General features: G+C 42.4%; 1 protein-coding gene across 1 annotated transcript in view; it reads right to left on the bottom strand.

The window, feature by feature from the left end:
- Window positions 1-4,925: 4,925 nt before the first annotated feature.
- The window catches only part of pdgfc (platelet derived growth factor c), a 38,350-nt gene continuing 24,609 nt past the window's right edge, over window positions 4,926-18,666 (bottom strand). The window contains exons 3-6 of the mRNA XM_029512616.1: window positions 14,718-14,898; window positions 7,439-7,646; window positions 7,103-7,323; window positions 4,926-6,215 (exon numbers count right to left, since the gene is read on the bottom strand). Of these exons, the coding sequence (XP_029368476.1) occupies window positions 6,102-6,215; window positions 7,103-7,323; window positions 7,439-7,646; window positions 14,718-14,898 (724 nt within the window). The 3' untranslated portion in view covers window positions 4,926-6,101. The remainder of the gene's footprint in view (window positions 6,216-7,102; window positions 7,324-7,438; window positions 7,647-14,717; window positions 14,899-18,666) is intronic.

Below are 18,666 nucleotides of genomic sequence, written 5' to 3'. Positions count from 1 at the left end.
AGCACGAATACGGATACAGATAATGTAGATGGTTGAACAGATACAGATGGTGGTATACTCACTCATCCGTAATAATATTAATAATAATATAATATTGCACCTGCATATGATCTGGGATCAGGATTCGACCTACATAGTGACCCTCGGGGAATATATGGAATTGTGTTAATTAGCTGAGACAAATGTTTAGAAATATTGAACATTAATAAGCAAATAAACACACACAGCCGTCACAAGTTTATTCGTTTTCATTTCAGGAACCTCAATGTAGAGAAAATAAAATATTGCTGAAAATTGGCATTTTTTTTTAGAGCTCCGCCTGAATTTCTCAGGCCAGGCATTCAGGGGAGCTCGTGTCCCTCTCAGGGAAGCTGAGCTCCCCTTAGCTCCCCCCGTGCCTTGGCCACCACAGGCCATATGGAGTCGATGTCTGTCAACTGTGCGACTACAATCTACCAGTCACCTGCAGTGACACCTCAGATTAATATGCATGCACGTCTGGCAGGTACAAAAGCATGCAGTATCCCACTTCTCCAAGAAACCCTTTGCTTGATAAGGATTAGCTTATCTCTTAGATATAGGCAGATAAAAACTGGGCATTCTAACATCCGCTCTAATCTGTGCAGCTTTACAGCACTGCTGGCTGATTTTGAAGACACTCTGATTTTGTAGGAAAATCAAAGGTGTTACTAATAACATCGACAATGGTGCCATGCTTATTAAGTCTCCACGTGAGTGAGTGGGAATAAGCTTGTGTGCATTTAAGTCACACAACTACACTAAAACACAGCTGTCATTATATTATCAGTTTAACGTGTTCTTTGTCAAGCTCTGACATACTGTCTAAAAATTTCTACAGTGGCTTGTGCAGTTCATTCTGACAACTAGCACATATGGACCTACGACTTTAAATTCAGCGATATTACTGAGCCCACCGATCTATTCATAAATGTAATTTTTCTTGCAGTAAAACCATCAGTTAATCTTCTTGGATGACAAACTTGTGTAAACGGTGCATCTAATTGATGGATTATCATAAATTTATGGAAGATAGCCCTCTAATATTCTATAAGACCACTCGAAGTATCTTTAGCTCAGTCAGTCATGAAAAAAAAAAAAAAAAAAACCCTCAGCATTCTTTAAATCGCTGGAAGTTTATTTGATACTTTCATTTTTGCCCTTTCATAGAATTAAACCAATGAGTGAAAAAAAAAGAGAGCGCAGCTTTCCATTTAGTTTGAATTCATCATTAGAGAGCAACAAATTGTACCTTCAGGGTGAGCAAAACACACTGCCAATTAACTGGATGAGACCGGAATCGACGACTTTTGACCTTGTTTTCTGTTCAGTATGCTTCACTCCTGTGGCCGTTGTCTGGGTTAGACTCTTCTCAGTAATAACGTCGGCTTTGAGAGGCTTGTCGGAGCTCATCAGTCCCGCAGTCTTGATGCATCCACAACGCTGCCGTCATATTACGATGAATGTACGAACTGGATGAGATATGCTGTTACACAAACATAGCTCGCACTATCACTTGCCCAGATGCGCTCAAAGCAGAGGCGCTCAGTCAGATGGCATTTGTAGAGTGGAAGCTGAGGAAGTGACAGCCAGCAAAAAATCTAGACCGGATCACTTTGTTTTTAACATGTTTTTGATTATTACTTACATAGTGACATTAAAAGTTTCTACAGTGTTAAAGCTCTGAACTCTCCAGCACTTTTACTCTAATCAGGTATAGTGCTCCACTTTGCCTGTGGTTTCTCAGTGTGCATGTTGTACACTTACATATTCAGTCCTTGGCAGGATGTACAGTGCATTATAGAGTTCAGGGTAAATCGAAAATCCTTTCATCTCTGTGTGGTAACACGGAGTGGTTAAACGTTGTACGTAATGAGGAGATGAAGACTGAAATGGGAGACATCTGTCAAATGATTTAACGTACAGTGTATTTAACATCAAGCTCTCTTATGCCGGGTTGCTTTCTAAACGATTTCCTGACCCACGATTAATACTACGCTAAAGTCAGGAACCCAGCATTCCCGGCAGCAACAGCCGGTTCTTCGAAAACCGCAACTGCAGCAGCCTGTAATTATCAAAACATAACATGCACCCGTAAATTTGGCCTTTCCATCCATACACAGTGAACCAATTAGGGATGCTGGAGATGTCAATGGGTTGGGGCTGCCATATTTTCCCCATCAGTCAGTGCTCAAAGGCCCTACACAGTTATAAACAACCTCAAGTTGCAATCGATTCCCAGGATGCATATTGAAATTTATAGTCAGCTGCCAGTTACAAGAGATGGAGTGTTGCCATTGGGGCGGGGAGTGAGGAGGCGGGGGGGACTCTGCAAAGGTGGTCGTGAATCTTCCAAGATTAGCTTTTGTAGATAAAACAACAATAAAATTTGATGGAAAGTGGACCAGCAGTGTAACACTTAACTTTTCTGCAGCGGCGGTGATGAATTTTCGGATCGAAAAAGTTCCTGCAAGTTTTGTTTGCAAGGCATACTTTGACATTTTCAAAAGCAGCTGTTCATTTGTTCATGAGAGGTCTGTCACACAGGGGGAACGAAACAAAAACCTTTTGTCTCTTATTGTTAGTTGCTCGCTCACCACTGGCCTACTGCAGTGACGACTAACAACAAGCACGGTGTGACCTGTGCTTTTATTGGGGGCATGCTAACAACAATTGCAAGCTGCTTCAGGGAAACCACAAAAAGCAGAGCCAACAACATAAAAATGTCACGGTGCCCCCCCGCCCCCCCTTGATTGTTGAGGTGAGTTACAATCAAAATGTCAGTTTCCCTTTGCTGGGAAAACTGTGATTCATATATTTGAAAGTACTGGACTGCAAATGGAATCAAACATCAAGTCCTCTGCTGTTGCTGTGATTTAGATTTGAAACAAGCTGGGGTGGGTTAAGCTCTCAGGTGCAAACCTCTCACAGATGAAATTTACTTTCTGTTTGATTTTTATTAGATTTTACTTACTCGTTGTTTTGCTTGAAGTTAGATGAGGAGGTTAATACTCCTCATGTGCATGTGCATAAAAAGTGTAGCTATAGCCAGCAGCCTGTTATCTTTTCTTAGCACGAGAAATGGAGAGGGGGGAGGATCAACTAGATTAACTTCCATAAAGCCACAGACTCTGCCCACAAGCTATAAAGTCAGATTAACAACAAAAAACTACCCGACCTCTGCCAAGGCCAAAGTCAAACAAAGTACACCAGATTTTAGAGTATAGTCCTAATTTCCAATAAATTGTCCCAATGTGCCCGAAAATGGAAGATTTTTTGTCCTCGTTAATGTTTCATTTGTCTGTCAAGCTTGGTGGAAATCTGTTCATTACTTTTTTCACCATCCTGCAGTCATACAAACAGACACAGGTGAAACTGAAGAAAACCATAAAACACTCCACAGCCTCCAGACTCTCCACTGACAGAAAAATGTTGGGGACAAATGCCGAGCTCTGCGCTAAGTTTTGATTTATTCATTACTTCTCATGATTCTCTGTGTGAAGGTGTGGAGTACAAACTTTCAGCTATTCAGAGGTAAGGTCAAACTTGTAATTTATTAGAGGTTGGTGTGGTTATTTTATTAAACGAGTCTTTGCAGGAGGAGAAGTTGGGGCTGAGTGTGCCATGCCCGTTGTAAAAATGATTCATGTGAGGTGGAGGCAGACAGAGTTTGTCATTGTACCTCAGTCTTTGGCCTGCGGTAGCAGCTAACTACAAAAGCTTTGGACTTCAGCTCACAGTGGCTGTAATTAACGTTCATGTTAATCACCATGTCGGGCTAACCCAAAAAAACGTCTTGATTGGGCGGATGGTGGGGAGTTTGTTTTTCCTCAGACAAAATTAATTCAAAGTTTGTTTCTTGCTTTGTGGAGAGACCCCTAAATAGCACTGCGATGCTGCGGTCTAACCTGCCTCAGGCTTCTTTGGTTTCACAGTGAGTGAGGGAGGCAGAGTAGCAGAGGTTCCATGTGGGTGAAGGGTGGCGGCGTCAAATGCTGGACCGAAGTTGCTCACACTCTCAGAACCAGACCGACTTGCCTGTGCTGCGTCACATCTTGTGCCAGTGCAGTGAGGTTTCCTCTCCAGAGTAACACTGCGCTGACTGAGGAGGGCAGTCTGTTTAATATCATAAAAACCACACTGGGAGCCGGTGTGGATATGCAGTAGCATCTGGCGTCACCGCAGATGCCTGCCTGGGCGCGCTTTAGATCAGAATAATTGGCCAGGACAGCAGCGTGAGATGGACAAATGAGAACCTCCACCTGGGTGACCTGATGGCCGAGAGGGAGAAGGACTAACGCTGCTCAGTGTCTGATAAGGAGGTCTTGGACTAGGAAAAAAATAGATAAGGTTGAAAGGACAAGTGCTCTCTCTTTAGCTTTTAAAGTAATGCTTCCAATATCGAGTACAAAGGAGATGATGAGCAAAAAAATTGAATAAATCCACAAAAAAAAAGAAAAAAGAAAAGATGCTATCGAAGTGATTTCTGCTTTGCATGCTTTGCACACATACTTTAACTGATTGGCTCCGTCACTCATCCGCAAAGCCAACAGACTCCCCGAGCCACATTTCAGCATCCTCACCAGCACAATGAAGATAAAAAATTACTTTGGAAAAATTTTTCTTTAATTAAGACCTGGTTCCTGTGAGATATTAATGATCTGAAGCCTCCGCTGTGTGCATGTGTGCATAATCGGCGGCACTGTTCAACAACAGTAAAGGTGATGAACACTCTCTCATGTGAATAAAAAATAAATACGGAAAGAAGGAAAGGAGGGGAAGGAAATTAGTCACATTTGCTTGAATGAAGGACTGACGTATTAATGTATTGCAGTGAACCTTTATTTGCTTCTGGTCCAGCCTATTTCTACTGACATCACATAAAAAACATTATCATCTTTCGATGTTTGACGATCATTTCTGCCGGTGATGTCTTTCAATAAATGTTCACTGGGCGTGTGAATTGCTTTGTTATTGGTTATGGGTAAATACACTTACTGCTGTTTGATGCTCTCGATCTTTCATGATTAGCAACACTAAACCTCCAGTTAGACATGGAAGAATTTATTTTTGATGTTCAGTACAATGAAATAAACAATCGTTGCAAAAGTAGAGATAAATAACTTTGACTTAGAGAAAATGGAAAACATCCATGACACAACGAAAATGTAAAAATGACTAACATTGAAAAAATGCAGGCTAATACTACTGCACGCTGACACATTGCAAACTAGACACTGTGGACCAAAATTTCCCTTTCATTTAACAAATAAATATCAAATACGAACAATTTCAAATGGGGTGAGAATTTCATGACACCAGACGTTCCTTGTATTGCTGTTATGGGTCGAATGAAGCGGTGCAGTGGACGACACCCAGCTGGTTCTGGTTCTACATGTGCAACTTTTTATCTTCTCCTTGAGAATCTTTGGTAAAAAAGAAAAAAAACAAAACAGTACAGAAATGTAATGTAAATGAAATATTTACACATAATACAGTCTCATTAGAGGAGCGATAGTGTGGCTGCATTTACTACTGATTAAATCTGTGTTAAAACAAGAAAAGAGCAAGGGAATGCAGCCCATAAAAAAAGCACCTTCCCTCGCTTTAATGGTAGTAATGGGAGCAAGGCAGATGGAGCCAGCTCATTTAAAGAAATGAAAGAAGTACTTTTAGAAAGAAGTTCCCATTTTCCATGAAAGTATCAGCCAACACTAGCTGGACTTTAAAAAAAGACCTCACGAAGAACAAGCAAATGGCCTTATCTCTGTGGAGCTGAAGAAACTGGCCTTCAGAGCACACAGGTAACAGTCCAGATCAGCTCCAGTGAATTTATGTCTCTCTAAAATGCACTCATAGCACACAATTGGCATTCCACAGCAGTCAAATCCATTCAGAAGTTTTATTAGATTCCAGTCTGTTCTGCTCCATCCAGTTAGCGGGAGGACAATAGGATGAAGGGGGAATCTTGTTAGCTCCCAGCAGAAGTGGATGAGATACAGAACGATGGTTGCACCAGTGGCAGAGGTTCGTCTTTAACATCCCGAGCTGTTCCAGTGGCAGAGATTACAACGTGTCCGAGATCAGTCCCAGTCATCTTTGCACACGCAGGCACACTCCTCGTGGTGCTCCAAGGGCACGTCAGTCATGGACTTCTGCAGGCCTCTCCCACCGCTCCGATGCTTCAGGAGGAGAACCTGCATAAAACAAGGAAGCTTGAGTAAGGTATCTAATGTGAAGGCTGCTCAGGGACAAGGAAACTGACACTGGGCAGTCTAACCTATTAGATCATACAAAATTATGTAATAGATGAGTGTTATATATAACGGATGGTTGTAAATTCAGAATTTTGCCTGAAAGTGCCCCAAAAAAAATGTATGAAATGTTTCATTGGGGTTTGTTATTCATACTTGTGGCCAGTGGGGAAAAAATCTTTAGGCCCCTAAAGGATTTTTTTTTATATCACTCTGACCCGAGTATCCTTACATTGGCAACCCATCCTTTTTTTTTTAATTCTTCTAATTCATTTTAAGACCAAATTTCACTTTCAGTGTCTCTGAGCTTTTATCCACCAGTAAGCCAGGACAGTCAGATATCCTCTGTTTTATTCAGCCACGTTTATTCTACTTCATTAATATTTTACTATGATCAGTTTGTCTGTTTTATACTGATTAGTGTAAAGCATTTTTTTTTAAAGCTCAATGCAAAAACTTTCTTTTCAAATCAAATATTGCGACATCCTTGTTTTTTTTTGGCGACGCCCTCAAACAACCCTGTGTTTTTATTGCTCCGAATTTCATAAGTTTGCAGTCAAACACTATTATGTCAATATTTTTCTATTGGTCTTCTGGTTTCACAGGCAGCGCTTTTCCCACATAAGAGTTATAACCACATTCCTCAGAAATCCCTCTCAGAGCTATCCGAAAATTAGAAATGCAGTGTGATGAAATTGCAGTGACTTATAAATATTTTACAGTTGAAGCTCTAAAACATGCCGTTGAATTTCATTTCCTAAAACCAGAGCCTTTCATCTGGTCAAACATCAGAAGTTATTCATGAGTTGATTGCTGTTTTAAATATTCACCTCGTGGTATTTATTTGTGACTCTGGCAGGAACACACTGGCAGTCGTAACAGCGGTGAGAGCAGCAGGCGCAGTTTCCACCACAGCGCTTGACCAGGAGGCAGCTGGGCCAGAAAATGGCATCTGTCCTCTTCAGCTCCTCACGCAGGGACACGGAGAAGTTGCGTGGAGTGCAGCTGTACAGTCGCACCTCCTCCCTCAAAAGATTGAGATCGGCCCCAGCTCCAAGACAAAGAGAAGACATGGTCAGCACTGCGTCGCACCCCAACTTTCACCCCTGACTAACCTCTTAAATTACCCGCTGTATTTAGCTCAGGTAGATTGGTTTGTGCCCTACCTCTGGTTTTCCTGTTATGGAGGAACGATTTTCCCAGCACTTGCCACGTAGGCTTGTATAGCTCCTCCATATCCACCTGCCACCGCTCTGGTTCCAGGTACTTCATGACCTCTTCCACAGTGCTCAGCTCAGCAACCGCTTCTGACAGCTCCTCAATACCCTGCAGGGCTGGAGGGAGAACGGCAGGAACTTCGGGCACTGAGGCACTCTGCAGGAAAACCAACAGATGATGAAGAATTGTGCCAGAAAAGTCATTTGCACAAAAATACAGTCTCCATTAACAGCAAAATGTTTTTGGTGCTGGGTTCAGCTGTTATAGCTTGTGGTTTTTGATGAACATGTATTCTGAAAAATCACTGCCAGAAGATTATTATGTGCTTATGTAGCATATAAATGTCCTATTAGATACATAGCACTCCTTCAATATTATGAAATTTGCCAGAGAGACCATAAACATATATTCCCCCACACCCAGAAAACACCTCATTGCACCAACTGCCCCAGGAAACGCAAATTCCCACCACTTTGTGTGACATTTAAGCATGTGCAAGCTTGCTCTGGGGTTAGAAAGACTAAGACGGGAAAATTGCACAGAAAGATCAGCTTTGTCAACAGTGACAAGATGTGTGTTTGCGTCCTAAAAGTGAAAAACCGTTAAGGTATAAAAAGACGAGAGGTTTGACTCTGCAATAGTGCATTTTATGCCATGACAATAAAACAGGTTTAAATTGGGTTCAGGCCCATTAAACGCTACAGCGGTTTGGATCTGAGTCGAGTCAAACAAAAACCATGACGGCCCAGCCCAGCTGGGGCCCATTTGAGCTCAATGTGTTAGACCTGGTAATGTGTGGCAGGGCTCCGACTGAAGAGAGACTTCCCACATTGGTCTATGTGTTCGATAAACGGTTCGCCACTTCGTGTTACTTTTATTCTGATAGCTGAAGAAGCAGAGAACCAACACTTTAAAATAAAAATGTATATGCTGATAAAATATTACGACGGCTCAGCTTTCCTTATAGTCAGTGGAAGAGGGGGCATACTGGAGTTTATAAACTGTGGCATACAGAGATATAAGAGTCAGTATGTGTCCAAGGATGTAATAATACAGCCATTTTTTTGAATTATAAAAAGTGATCACATCTCTGTCAACTCCTCTGCCCACTTTGCATACTGACATTTGTCCCTGAAGCGCTCGTAGGCAGCAGGTTTATTTGTTTCAAGCGCCCGACTCTCAGAGCAGATTGTTACCTGGGGTGTTGGTCCTCCCATGAGAGAAGAGGCTAATCTGTTAAACCTTTCAGTCGCGTGACGCTACGTTTGTCCAACACGTCAGCTCGCTGGTCTCTCTAATCTTTTGCGACTGACGGGTAGAAGGCAACATTGTGACACTTAGAAAAAAAATGCAGCTTGTGAAGCATTGAAAACATTGGCTGCTGACAGCTGGGGCTTAAAGCTTTTTGGGGAGGCAGACGTGTTTGAAAAGAAGAAAAAAACAATTCCAGGAATCTTTATCTTCCTTTTGATGACTTATGGGGGAGAATTAGAGAAGAATCCAGTGAGAAATGGGGGTTAGCAGAGGAAAGGCTTTCCTTTCACCAGAGGCCAAGACACTGACATGGTTAGGATTTGTGCTTAGATTCTGATTTGCTTCTTATGCTAAAATATTTATGATAGATGATACCGATAAAACCTCAACAATTATCAGTCCAGAAGCTTCCATAATTTTATTAAAAAAAAAAAAAAAAAAACTTGCATAACCACATATATGAAACAATATAATATTTCCATACAGACAACCTTTAAATGCAGTGTGGTGGATCTGGGAACAGCAGAGACTGCAGAGGTTTGCCGGATGACCGCGGCCTTTCTTTCTGACTAGGTACACGTGTGATCGGACCAGCAAGTGATAAGCATAAGATGGAAAACACCCCAAAGACATATAGACAGCGTGAGTCCGTGTGAAATATTCTGAATTCGAACCCTTTTGGCAGACTTAAAGATGAGATGCCAGTGGTTTGACATGGCTGCACCACAGGCTACAAAAATACAGCTGACGTGCAGCTGTGTTCATGCCACAGGTTTGACTCATTCTAATGAGACCGCTTTTACAACCACTGAGTATGTCTTTGGTTTATTTGGCATCTATTGAGATAAACAGACACAAATGTGCAGAAATTTCAAATCTAGAAAGGACTGGTCACAAAGCACCACGGATGTATATTTAAGGGGGAATTGAAAAGAAACTTTCTCAGGAGCCATTAACAGCTAGTGAACGTGAACGATGCAGCATTACCCCGATTACTGAGCTCTGCGAGCTCAGCTTCGAATAAGGAAGCCAAGCAATCCCTCAGAGATGCATCAAGATGGCATGAATACAGCTGTGAGCAGCTGATGAGAGCTCCCTCAAACAAGACTTTTTAGTACATCTCCAGTTTTAAGTGGCTTGAGTTTAGATAAGTTTCTCTGAGGAAGTGTGACACACAGATTTCATGTATAAACACACATAGTGCGGTGAGCTCTTAACTCCACATAAGATTCATTGTAATTCCAGATGATGAAGTAAGAGTTTAAATAATGGATATTGGAAAGCAGTTTTGAATATAATCCCAGCATCCAACTCACAAGGTCTTCAACTGTTAACATTTTTTGTCAGCGAGGCAATTTCAGGAAAATGGAAACACTGAAATGTAGAAAATGGAATGACTGAGACACTATCAGTCCTGGTGGGATCTCCTCTTTCTACCTAATGAAGACAGAAACTCAGGCTCCTTTATGTCCTTTGACCAAAAGCTCAGACAGTGGCAAGTATATAGAGAATATCCTGAGCCCAGCCTGAGCACAAGCCAATGTGTGGTGGCGGTGTTGCAACTCGACTCGGGCTGATTTTGTGCAGTCACAAATTTGACTTTTTGTATGTAAAAGGTTCATAATTGCACAACATGATATTTAAAATGTATTTTTACATATGATTACAACCTTTTTTTCAGGCTGTTATTTAGACATGCTCGAGAAAGTACAGCGCTCTGACAGTAAATATTGAACCGTTGCTCAGGAAGTTTTGACTCTTCCCCTAAGGCGCCCTCAGGCAAAAGACACCAAACCTCAAATTGCCCTGATTTCGATGGATTCGTGGGGAAACAACATAAGTCACTACGGCCAAAAAAGTTGGTAAATGACTGCGATGTATTGACGAAACTATATTATTTATTTGTACAGCAATCCTAAAACATTACACAGAGGATTTTGTCTTTTTGAAGTCCCTAACCTTACAGAGATTCTTTCAGCCGGGTGGCAATTTAGACTCAAGCTATTAAACTCAACCCAGACTGACATCTATTATGTTCCCTGGCTTCCTTCATAAAAACAAGTTTCCTGTTAGATACTGCTTATGTCAATCTTTTATGAAAAAATAGCTGAGCCAGCAGCCCGAGGCGGGCTGAGAGATTCAGAGGAGAGACACAGCGGCGCTTTCTGTCCTCAAAACTGGTTATATCAAATATGCTCACTTGTTAGATTACTGTAGAAGCAGAAGCTGCATATTCTATACATAAAGGACCGCAATACATTTGGATTGAAATAAAGAGCACTTGATTTTTGAACAGCTGAAGGTGTGCGAGTGTGAAACCTTGTAATAGAGCTCTTATCACAATCAGACCCTCAGAGGCCCTTGACCCTCAAGAAATAACCTTGTTTTCAAACTGTGATTACCTCGTTTCCAGCTCGCTTTGTTCTTATAAAGCGCAACCACATGGTCTTATTTCTGGTAAGTGAAATGACAGGTTCAGCTAACTATGTTGAGATGACAGTTCTGAAATAGCATCCTGGGAGAGCTCTGGAAAACAATATCTTCTCTTTCACATGAAGTTGCAAACCACTTCCTTGCCTAAGAGGACTTTGAGTAAGCAGCAAGGTCTGTTGTGCGTGAAAAAAAAAAGAAGTGTTTTTGTCTCTCGCCATCCGCCACATGCTGCAATTGAGGTCGGTGTAAAAACAGGCCGCAGTTTCATCATGCCAGCGGTGAGACTCCTGCACGGCCTTCACCAGTCATTACCATCTGCTTTAACGAAGACTTTAGCCCTCGCTTCCTCTGCTCCTCTTCCTCTTCCGATCTCAACTCTTCACAACTTTCTCCATTTGACGAGCAGAGTTCAGGCCGTGTTATGATCCAGGGAAAAACGGCATGAGTGATTTGCCTGAGGGGAAACTAAAACTCTCCTCCATCCATTAAGTAAACAGCGCCGGGAGATCTTCATGCCAACTGGTGCAGTTTAATTCTGGGCCAAGACCTCACAGACACAATGATGTATGTTTTGTTTGCTCCTTTAACCCACAATGCCGGCCACTCAACGCCCCACGCAGTCCATTCAACAGACTCCTTCTCTTCTGTGTTTTAACAACCTCCTTTCCTTGGCCTTTTCCACTTTCCCTAAAATCTCTTCCTGCGAGTTACAGACTTGGTCTTATTTTTTTCCAACCCCCTTCCATTCCATGGAAGTGGTGGGGAGGAATTATTGCTTGTTTAAATATAAACTAAAGTGCTGGCCCCTGCGTGGCACGGGGTTTCAGTAGCTGCTGGTTGACCACAGAGGAAACAGAGTGCTGCTGTTCTAGCGCGCTCCTCCTCCGTCAGAGGAAGGTTCAAAGGGGAGCCAGACTTAAAGTGCAGAGGCCAAAGCTTCCTCCCTCCTCCTACAGTTTCCGCACCTTCTAGAGTTTGGATACGAAAGACAAACCTGGCTTCTCGTTCTGTCAAACAGAAATACTTTCATTCTAATCTACTATCATCTATTAAAAAAAAAAAAAAGGCAATTATTACAAAATGGTGACCTCGTGATGCGATTTTTTTAATCTGACTTTACGATCAAACTCAACATTAATAGTAATAATAAATAAAAACATTAATCAATGATAAGTAATCATCCTCAAACAGGAGAGCTGACTTCTGCAGTATTACTGATATTAATATGGTTCAGTTTAAAATGTCGGCACCTGTATAAAGACCTGACACTGACTTCTGGACATGCTATTAGTATTTTTTACTTGTTCTAAAAAAAGATGCAAAAGTAAAAGATGACACTCCCCTCCCTTCACCAGAGGTTTTGGTATCAGGTAACAAATTACAACAGTCACTACAGTAAACATCTGGTTCTGTTCATTCACACGTAGAAATGTACTGGAGACTTGACTGGGAAACCTTCTTTTCAGAAATATGACTTATTGAAATATTATACAAATTCCCACAGTGAGTCCTCTGTAGATTAGTTCAACTGTCAACAATGTTGTTTGGGATTTTAAGGATGAAGAAAGGATTCAATAATGATGTGTATGAAAAAAAAAAAGTGTTACAGCAGGAATATGAATTACTATCAGTGACCTGAGTTGCCTATTTGTGCTTGTCAGATTTCACAGCGCTTCGGGCCATTAGGGATTAATGAGGAGTGGAGCTGTTTACTTAAAGCAAGTGAACAGAACTAAAACATGGCAGGTTTAAACATGGCAGTTGTCTCTTTGGTTTATCTCCAGGCTTTTGTCAGTGAGGAACAGCGGGACGAAGGGTTTCTCTCTGTGTGTGGTCTGAGGATCAGAACAGAGGGGAATAAAAAAGCCAGCGAAAGTGAAATAATGAAGACTGGGAAGAGGATTGATCCAGACAAAGAGACTGTACACAGACAGTCGTGCCCTCAGATAATAGTTATGAAAACATATGCTGGAAGCAGAACGGGCTTGGAGATAAATTATGGCCTCATTGACGCTGCAAAAATGCAAAGTGGAGCCACAGAGCTGTGCCGTTTCTGGTAAGGTGATGTCTAGCTCGCCCAGTTCTTTGTGCTTGACCTCTGCATCACTGACCACATTACAAATTGGTCCGCTGTTAGACTCACCAACAGCTTTTGGCCTCGGCTGGAGGAGCAATTGATGAATGGAAACACAGCTTAATGGCCATACAGCTGCATTAACCAAAAAAAAAAAAATACTGACAGGAAGTTAGCCACAAATATTATAACTAGCATGGATGTAAGTAATGCAGTTGAGTTAAGAAGTGAGTTGGTGACATATTATTCTCACACACAAAAGAGAGGGCCAAATGTTTTTGTCTGTTATTATTTTTTAGATTTGGAATAAAATGGTAACGATGCCACAGCGAGCAGAGGTGATGGTACATTATTTGTCATTTGCGCCTGACTGATAAAAGCAGAGAGTGCTGTGTTTGTCTTCAGTTCAGCTGATGAGTTGAAGCTCATGCAATGCACACATTCAAAATTCAGTATTTATTGGTTCAGTATCTGCTAAAAGTCTAAAAACAGAGTTTAATGAGCGATCGAACTAGTGATTAAAGTCTCTATTACACACAGAGATGAGTGAAAAGGGAACAGAGAAGAAGGTAGAGTGGCAGCTTTACGCTGTCTGAAGTGTAGAGTGAAATAACGGGTGTCTTTGTAAAGTGGGTTATCAAAACAAATAAAAAATGGGGTATTACTTCAGGGGGACTGTATGTGATGGTAAAGTATGAGCAGAAAATGAAAGAGGCAGACAGCAGCCTGACAATTTTCCACACAAAAAGCACCTCTATCTCTTAATTCCTACTTTCATTTCAGGGGCAAGAATGGATCCCCCCCGGAGGTCAGAGGACCTCTTTGTGAATGTGAAACCACTTATTTTCTCCATTTCAGTGTCAGGCAACACCGCCGGTGACGCCCGTGACACCTCATCTGCCAGACACCTCTGACGGGATCTAAAGATACAGCACAAGTTCAGGGGGAATATGACTTTGTATGGAAGAATAATGGAGACGGTGACACTTACTCAGAGGTGGAAACCGCAGATGAACAACTAAATTAGAAAAACATAGCATTTCTCTGTGCGTGTTACTTTTCTTATGTATTTAATATATTTGTGTATTATTTCTTGAAGAAAAGCTCAGGTTTTTCTTTACTTTTGGCTCATATGCCCAGATCACAACGAAGAAAAATCCCAAATGTACCACGTCTGGAGATTATGGACATTTCTTTCTGAGTATGAAAATACGATAATACAGGTACCACATATCCCAAAGAGCTTAAATATAATTCCTATCTAGAACAATGAGGCAGAAATGGGTGACTGCAAATTAAGAGGGCATGTTACGCAATAAGCAAATTATTCTAATTGTTTCTCCATGAAAAAAGCGAGTTCCCATGGTAACTCCCTGAGGTTGGAGATAGAAGCAGACAAACAGCTGAGAGCCCAACTGTTCTCAATGCAAATTTGTCAATTTCTGGAGCACTACCACTGTACTCACCCCAGGCAGGAGGGAGTAGTGGATGCAGAATCCTGGATCAGAGGGAAAATACTCATCGGAGATGAAGCGGATCCTAATCTGACCGCCTTTGGACGTGTGACCGGTAGGTACCGACTGTGACCCGCACCAGCGGCCCAGGACGGTCTGCTCAGTCAGATCCTCCACCTCCACAAAGTCGTACCTGCAAAAGGGAACGATAAGGAAGTGATTATTTTGACCTCCAAGACCTCACTCATCGCTTCACCTGCACATTATCATTATAGTGCCTTTAGTCAACTTACACCACAACTTGTAGCTACAGTTGGCTTTGCTGGTGCTTTCATATTCATAATACTTGTTGTGGTTTTAATTATATCGTTACTTGTTAAGTCTGTCAGCACCTTTGAAGTTTACAAGGGTGCTGTCTCCTCAAATCTGCCTCACCCTTCTGCGGGCGCGATTGCTAATATGAATAAGAGCCACCAGGGAAATAAAGGTTTAACCTCATTTTAAAAAGGAAAAGAAGATAAATATCTTAAACAGCAGGTTGCAGTTCTTTCAGTTGTGAGAGATGAGATTTGCCTCTCTTATTTACTGCCTGAATGAAATGAATAAAATGAACTGAAGATCATCAGAGTATTGAGGTCAAATCTCAGGTCGGATGACAGTGCAGCATAAGCAGCTGCTCTGCCTGGACCGTTACAGCGGAGTTACATGGTGCCATCGGAGTACAGTCTTTTATTAAAGCATGAGCGACCTGCACTAATGACTGTTCAGCTGCGGGCTTCTGTTATTTTACTGCTCAGTTTGGATGAAAGGCTGATCTGTAAATAAAAACATTTACGTTTGAACGTGTCCACCTGCTGCGCACATCCGAACTCCGACCTATCAAACTGGTAGTGCACATGTTTGTCCCACCACACTGAAGCCGCTTGAGTCTCAATACAATTCATCACAAATGGCGCTTTTCGCACTGCAATAAAATAACAGTATCAATTTCAACCCAGTGAACACATAAATAACGGCTGCATTTTGCTTGTTGTGCAGATCCAACTTAACGGCCCTGCAATTACGTGACAGTCTCTCTCTTCACCGGCCACCCTGCCAACCCATAATACCAGTAAACATTATGAAGTGCAGCAGCATATGGCCGTGCTCCAGAGTCTTCTGGTGTGCCAAGGCTAACAGCGACCGACCTCGGCACTTAAGACACGCAGTTCAGGAGTTCAGCCTTTATTATTTATACCTGTGTGTGTAACCAGTGGCGGCAGCACATTCAATACAGCCTTGTTTCAACGGACTCTTCACAGTCTGGGATTAATCACTTTGCCATTTGCGTCAACAGGCACACTAACCTCTCATTCAGTGCTGCCAATTCGGATATTTGGATTTCAAGGACATTGTTTACATTTTGCACAAGCTCGACAGGTTCGGGTCAAGCTGGTTTCTATAAAACAACATGGAGGGACAGGAACAAGACTAAAAATGGATTTTCTCTGATGTTAAATAAACTAGAGGAGGGGTGGCGGGGTCAATAGATTTACTGACTCTGCTGCCTTTGATTTGGAAATTTATACAGGAAGTTTGTAATCTGTGCAAACAAGCCTACTGTGGAAGTTAAAAGTCAAATTTTTCCTGTGCAAACCTGTGAAGTCATAATTTATGGTACAAATGATAGAAAACTGCAGGATCCGTAAAACATTCATCTATATGATCCAAAATCCGATTTGGTTTTGGAAACAGATTTAGCATCAGTTTAGCTTCTTTCTGCTTTCTGGATGGAGTTCAGTGAAGACAGGAACTTTCCTCTCCAAACACCGGTCTTCAGACGGCTCGGGAGCTTTGGCAGATGGCTCATTAATAATTCAGGACACCCTGATCATTACACATCACCATGTGCTCAGAATCACCATGTCGAACAGCGGATCCTCAGATTTACAAATGCACTGACATACATACGGAACTGTATGTACAGTCAGAGTGAACAGGATCAGAAACACAAGGGAATGATATATATAGGACTCCACCAGAAAGGATTCCCCTCCTGTAGCCTGCATGGAAACTGTATTTAACATTCACAAAGGTCCATCCTGCATTGGTTTCTCCTTGTACATTATTAATGGATAGAATATCTAACACGGAGATTAGCACCACAAACAGTCTTCTTTCAGACCGAACAGGGGAAGCATAAATTCCTCCTTGAGAACAGTCCTATCTGTGAGCCGTCAAGCTCGACTCTGCTGCCATGCCAACAGCAGCAAGACCAATCCCTCCACAATATGCCTTTCCTCCGGTGGATTTGGTAAGAATGCGTTTCATCGTGCCACAGACAAACAGAATAGAAGATGAGCATCTCGACTACACAGCCTCCCTCTCATCTTAGCAAAGACTCCTCGCTCCAGGCTCACTACCAAGAGCCAAACACATCTCCCGCTGTTGTTTGTCTTATCCCCGGTCAGTGCTGTGAATCACTGGACAGGAGATTACAGTCTTGTTTATTTGCATCACATTGTACAGTGGCACAAGGGCAAGAGGAGCATTTCAATAACAATAAGTACGAGTATCTTTCGCTGTAACGCCACAGCAATCAAGGTCTAAGGGGGAATTTTGGAAATAAATTTTTAAACACACATGAAAAATAAAGTAGATGGACTCAACTAAAAGCTTTTGTGTGCGAGTGTGTATGTGGATGGAAACAGCGAGAGTGTTTAAGTGAGTAAAAGAAAATAACTTGAACGCCGTGCTTGTGATTGCATGCTGCTCGTTTGTCTGTGGGAGTGTGTATCTTTAGATGTGATCTAAACCTGTTAGGCCTCGGCGGTGGGGTCAGCAGGCAGAATGACAAATGGAGCTGGAGGAGCAGACATGGCGGTGACTTTCATGACACTGGAAAAGGATGCGTTATTGTCTCTCTGACGTCCCCCCACCCACCCACCCCCCCGCTGACGCGGACTAGTGCAGTCTTGTGGAGGCAGGACGGCACAAAAGTTGTCAATCTGCACCCTGCCCCGCTGAGGAACTTTCCCCTCATGGGCCTTTGACAGCAACAATAACCTCATTTGTCAACAGGAACCCGGCCCACCTCAGAGGTGAGCTGGAGGGCTCAGATTACACCGGTTCAAATACAGATTTTTAGATCCACTGACAACAACCAGACAAGATTTGGAAAGAATAAGGCCAGACTGAAGCATAAATCATGGATGACAGCACATTACAGCACTTTAGACAGTTGGATCAGCTGCAGCCCATCTCTATCAGAGACCAGAATCAGAGTCAGCGTCACCGACGATGAATGTACGACAACTGACGCTAAAACGGAGACGCACTGACTCAAAGCTACATTTTCCAACCATTTCCGATTTTCAGCCTGTGCTGCCACGTTCTTCATCAAAACCCTGTTAGCTGTGGAAATGTGCTGCTGTTGTTCACGTTGACATCCATTAGGGGGCTCTCCAGGAATGACTACCGAGGGCACACTCCCCCAGTTCATCTCCATCTTTCACTTGATTGAGCTCCTCCGACCAGTCTTTTGTGGTATACTGACCGCGGGGCAGTAAGTGTAATACACAGAGGGTAAATTGATTGCTCAGGCCTGGGATCCCCATTTAAAATGAATGGAAACATAGGCCAGCCCAGACAGTAATTGAAATAGAGCTCGGGATGGTAGTGTCCGTAGTACATGTGTATGTTTGTGTTACTGTCTTATCAGTCAGACAGTGACACGCGCTTCTTTCAGTCACAAGAGCAGCTAAAAATATTGATCACGCCAAATAAAATACACCAGGCCTGGGCGACGTCATCAGGGTGTCTTGGGCAAAACAAATCACTCTGCAGCTGGCTTTTCAATATTCACGAGCTGCCACAGCAGACCAAAGGTAATTTCACAAATGGCCACACACTGACTCTAAATCTTTAAAGATGGGCTTCAACAAAGGCAGGACACGTCTTTACCACAGAGCAAAACGCATCT

Source organism: Echeneis naucrates, chromosome 10 (assembly GCF_900963305.1).
Source record: "Echeneis naucrates chromosome 10, fEcheNa1.1, whole genome shotgun sequence".
NCBI lineage: Eukaryota > Metazoa > Chordata > Actinopteri > Carangiformes > Echeneidae > Echeneis > Echeneis naucrates.
The sequence above is the reverse complement of the archived record's forward strand: the minus strand, read 5'-3'. Positions and strand labels throughout refer to the sequence as shown.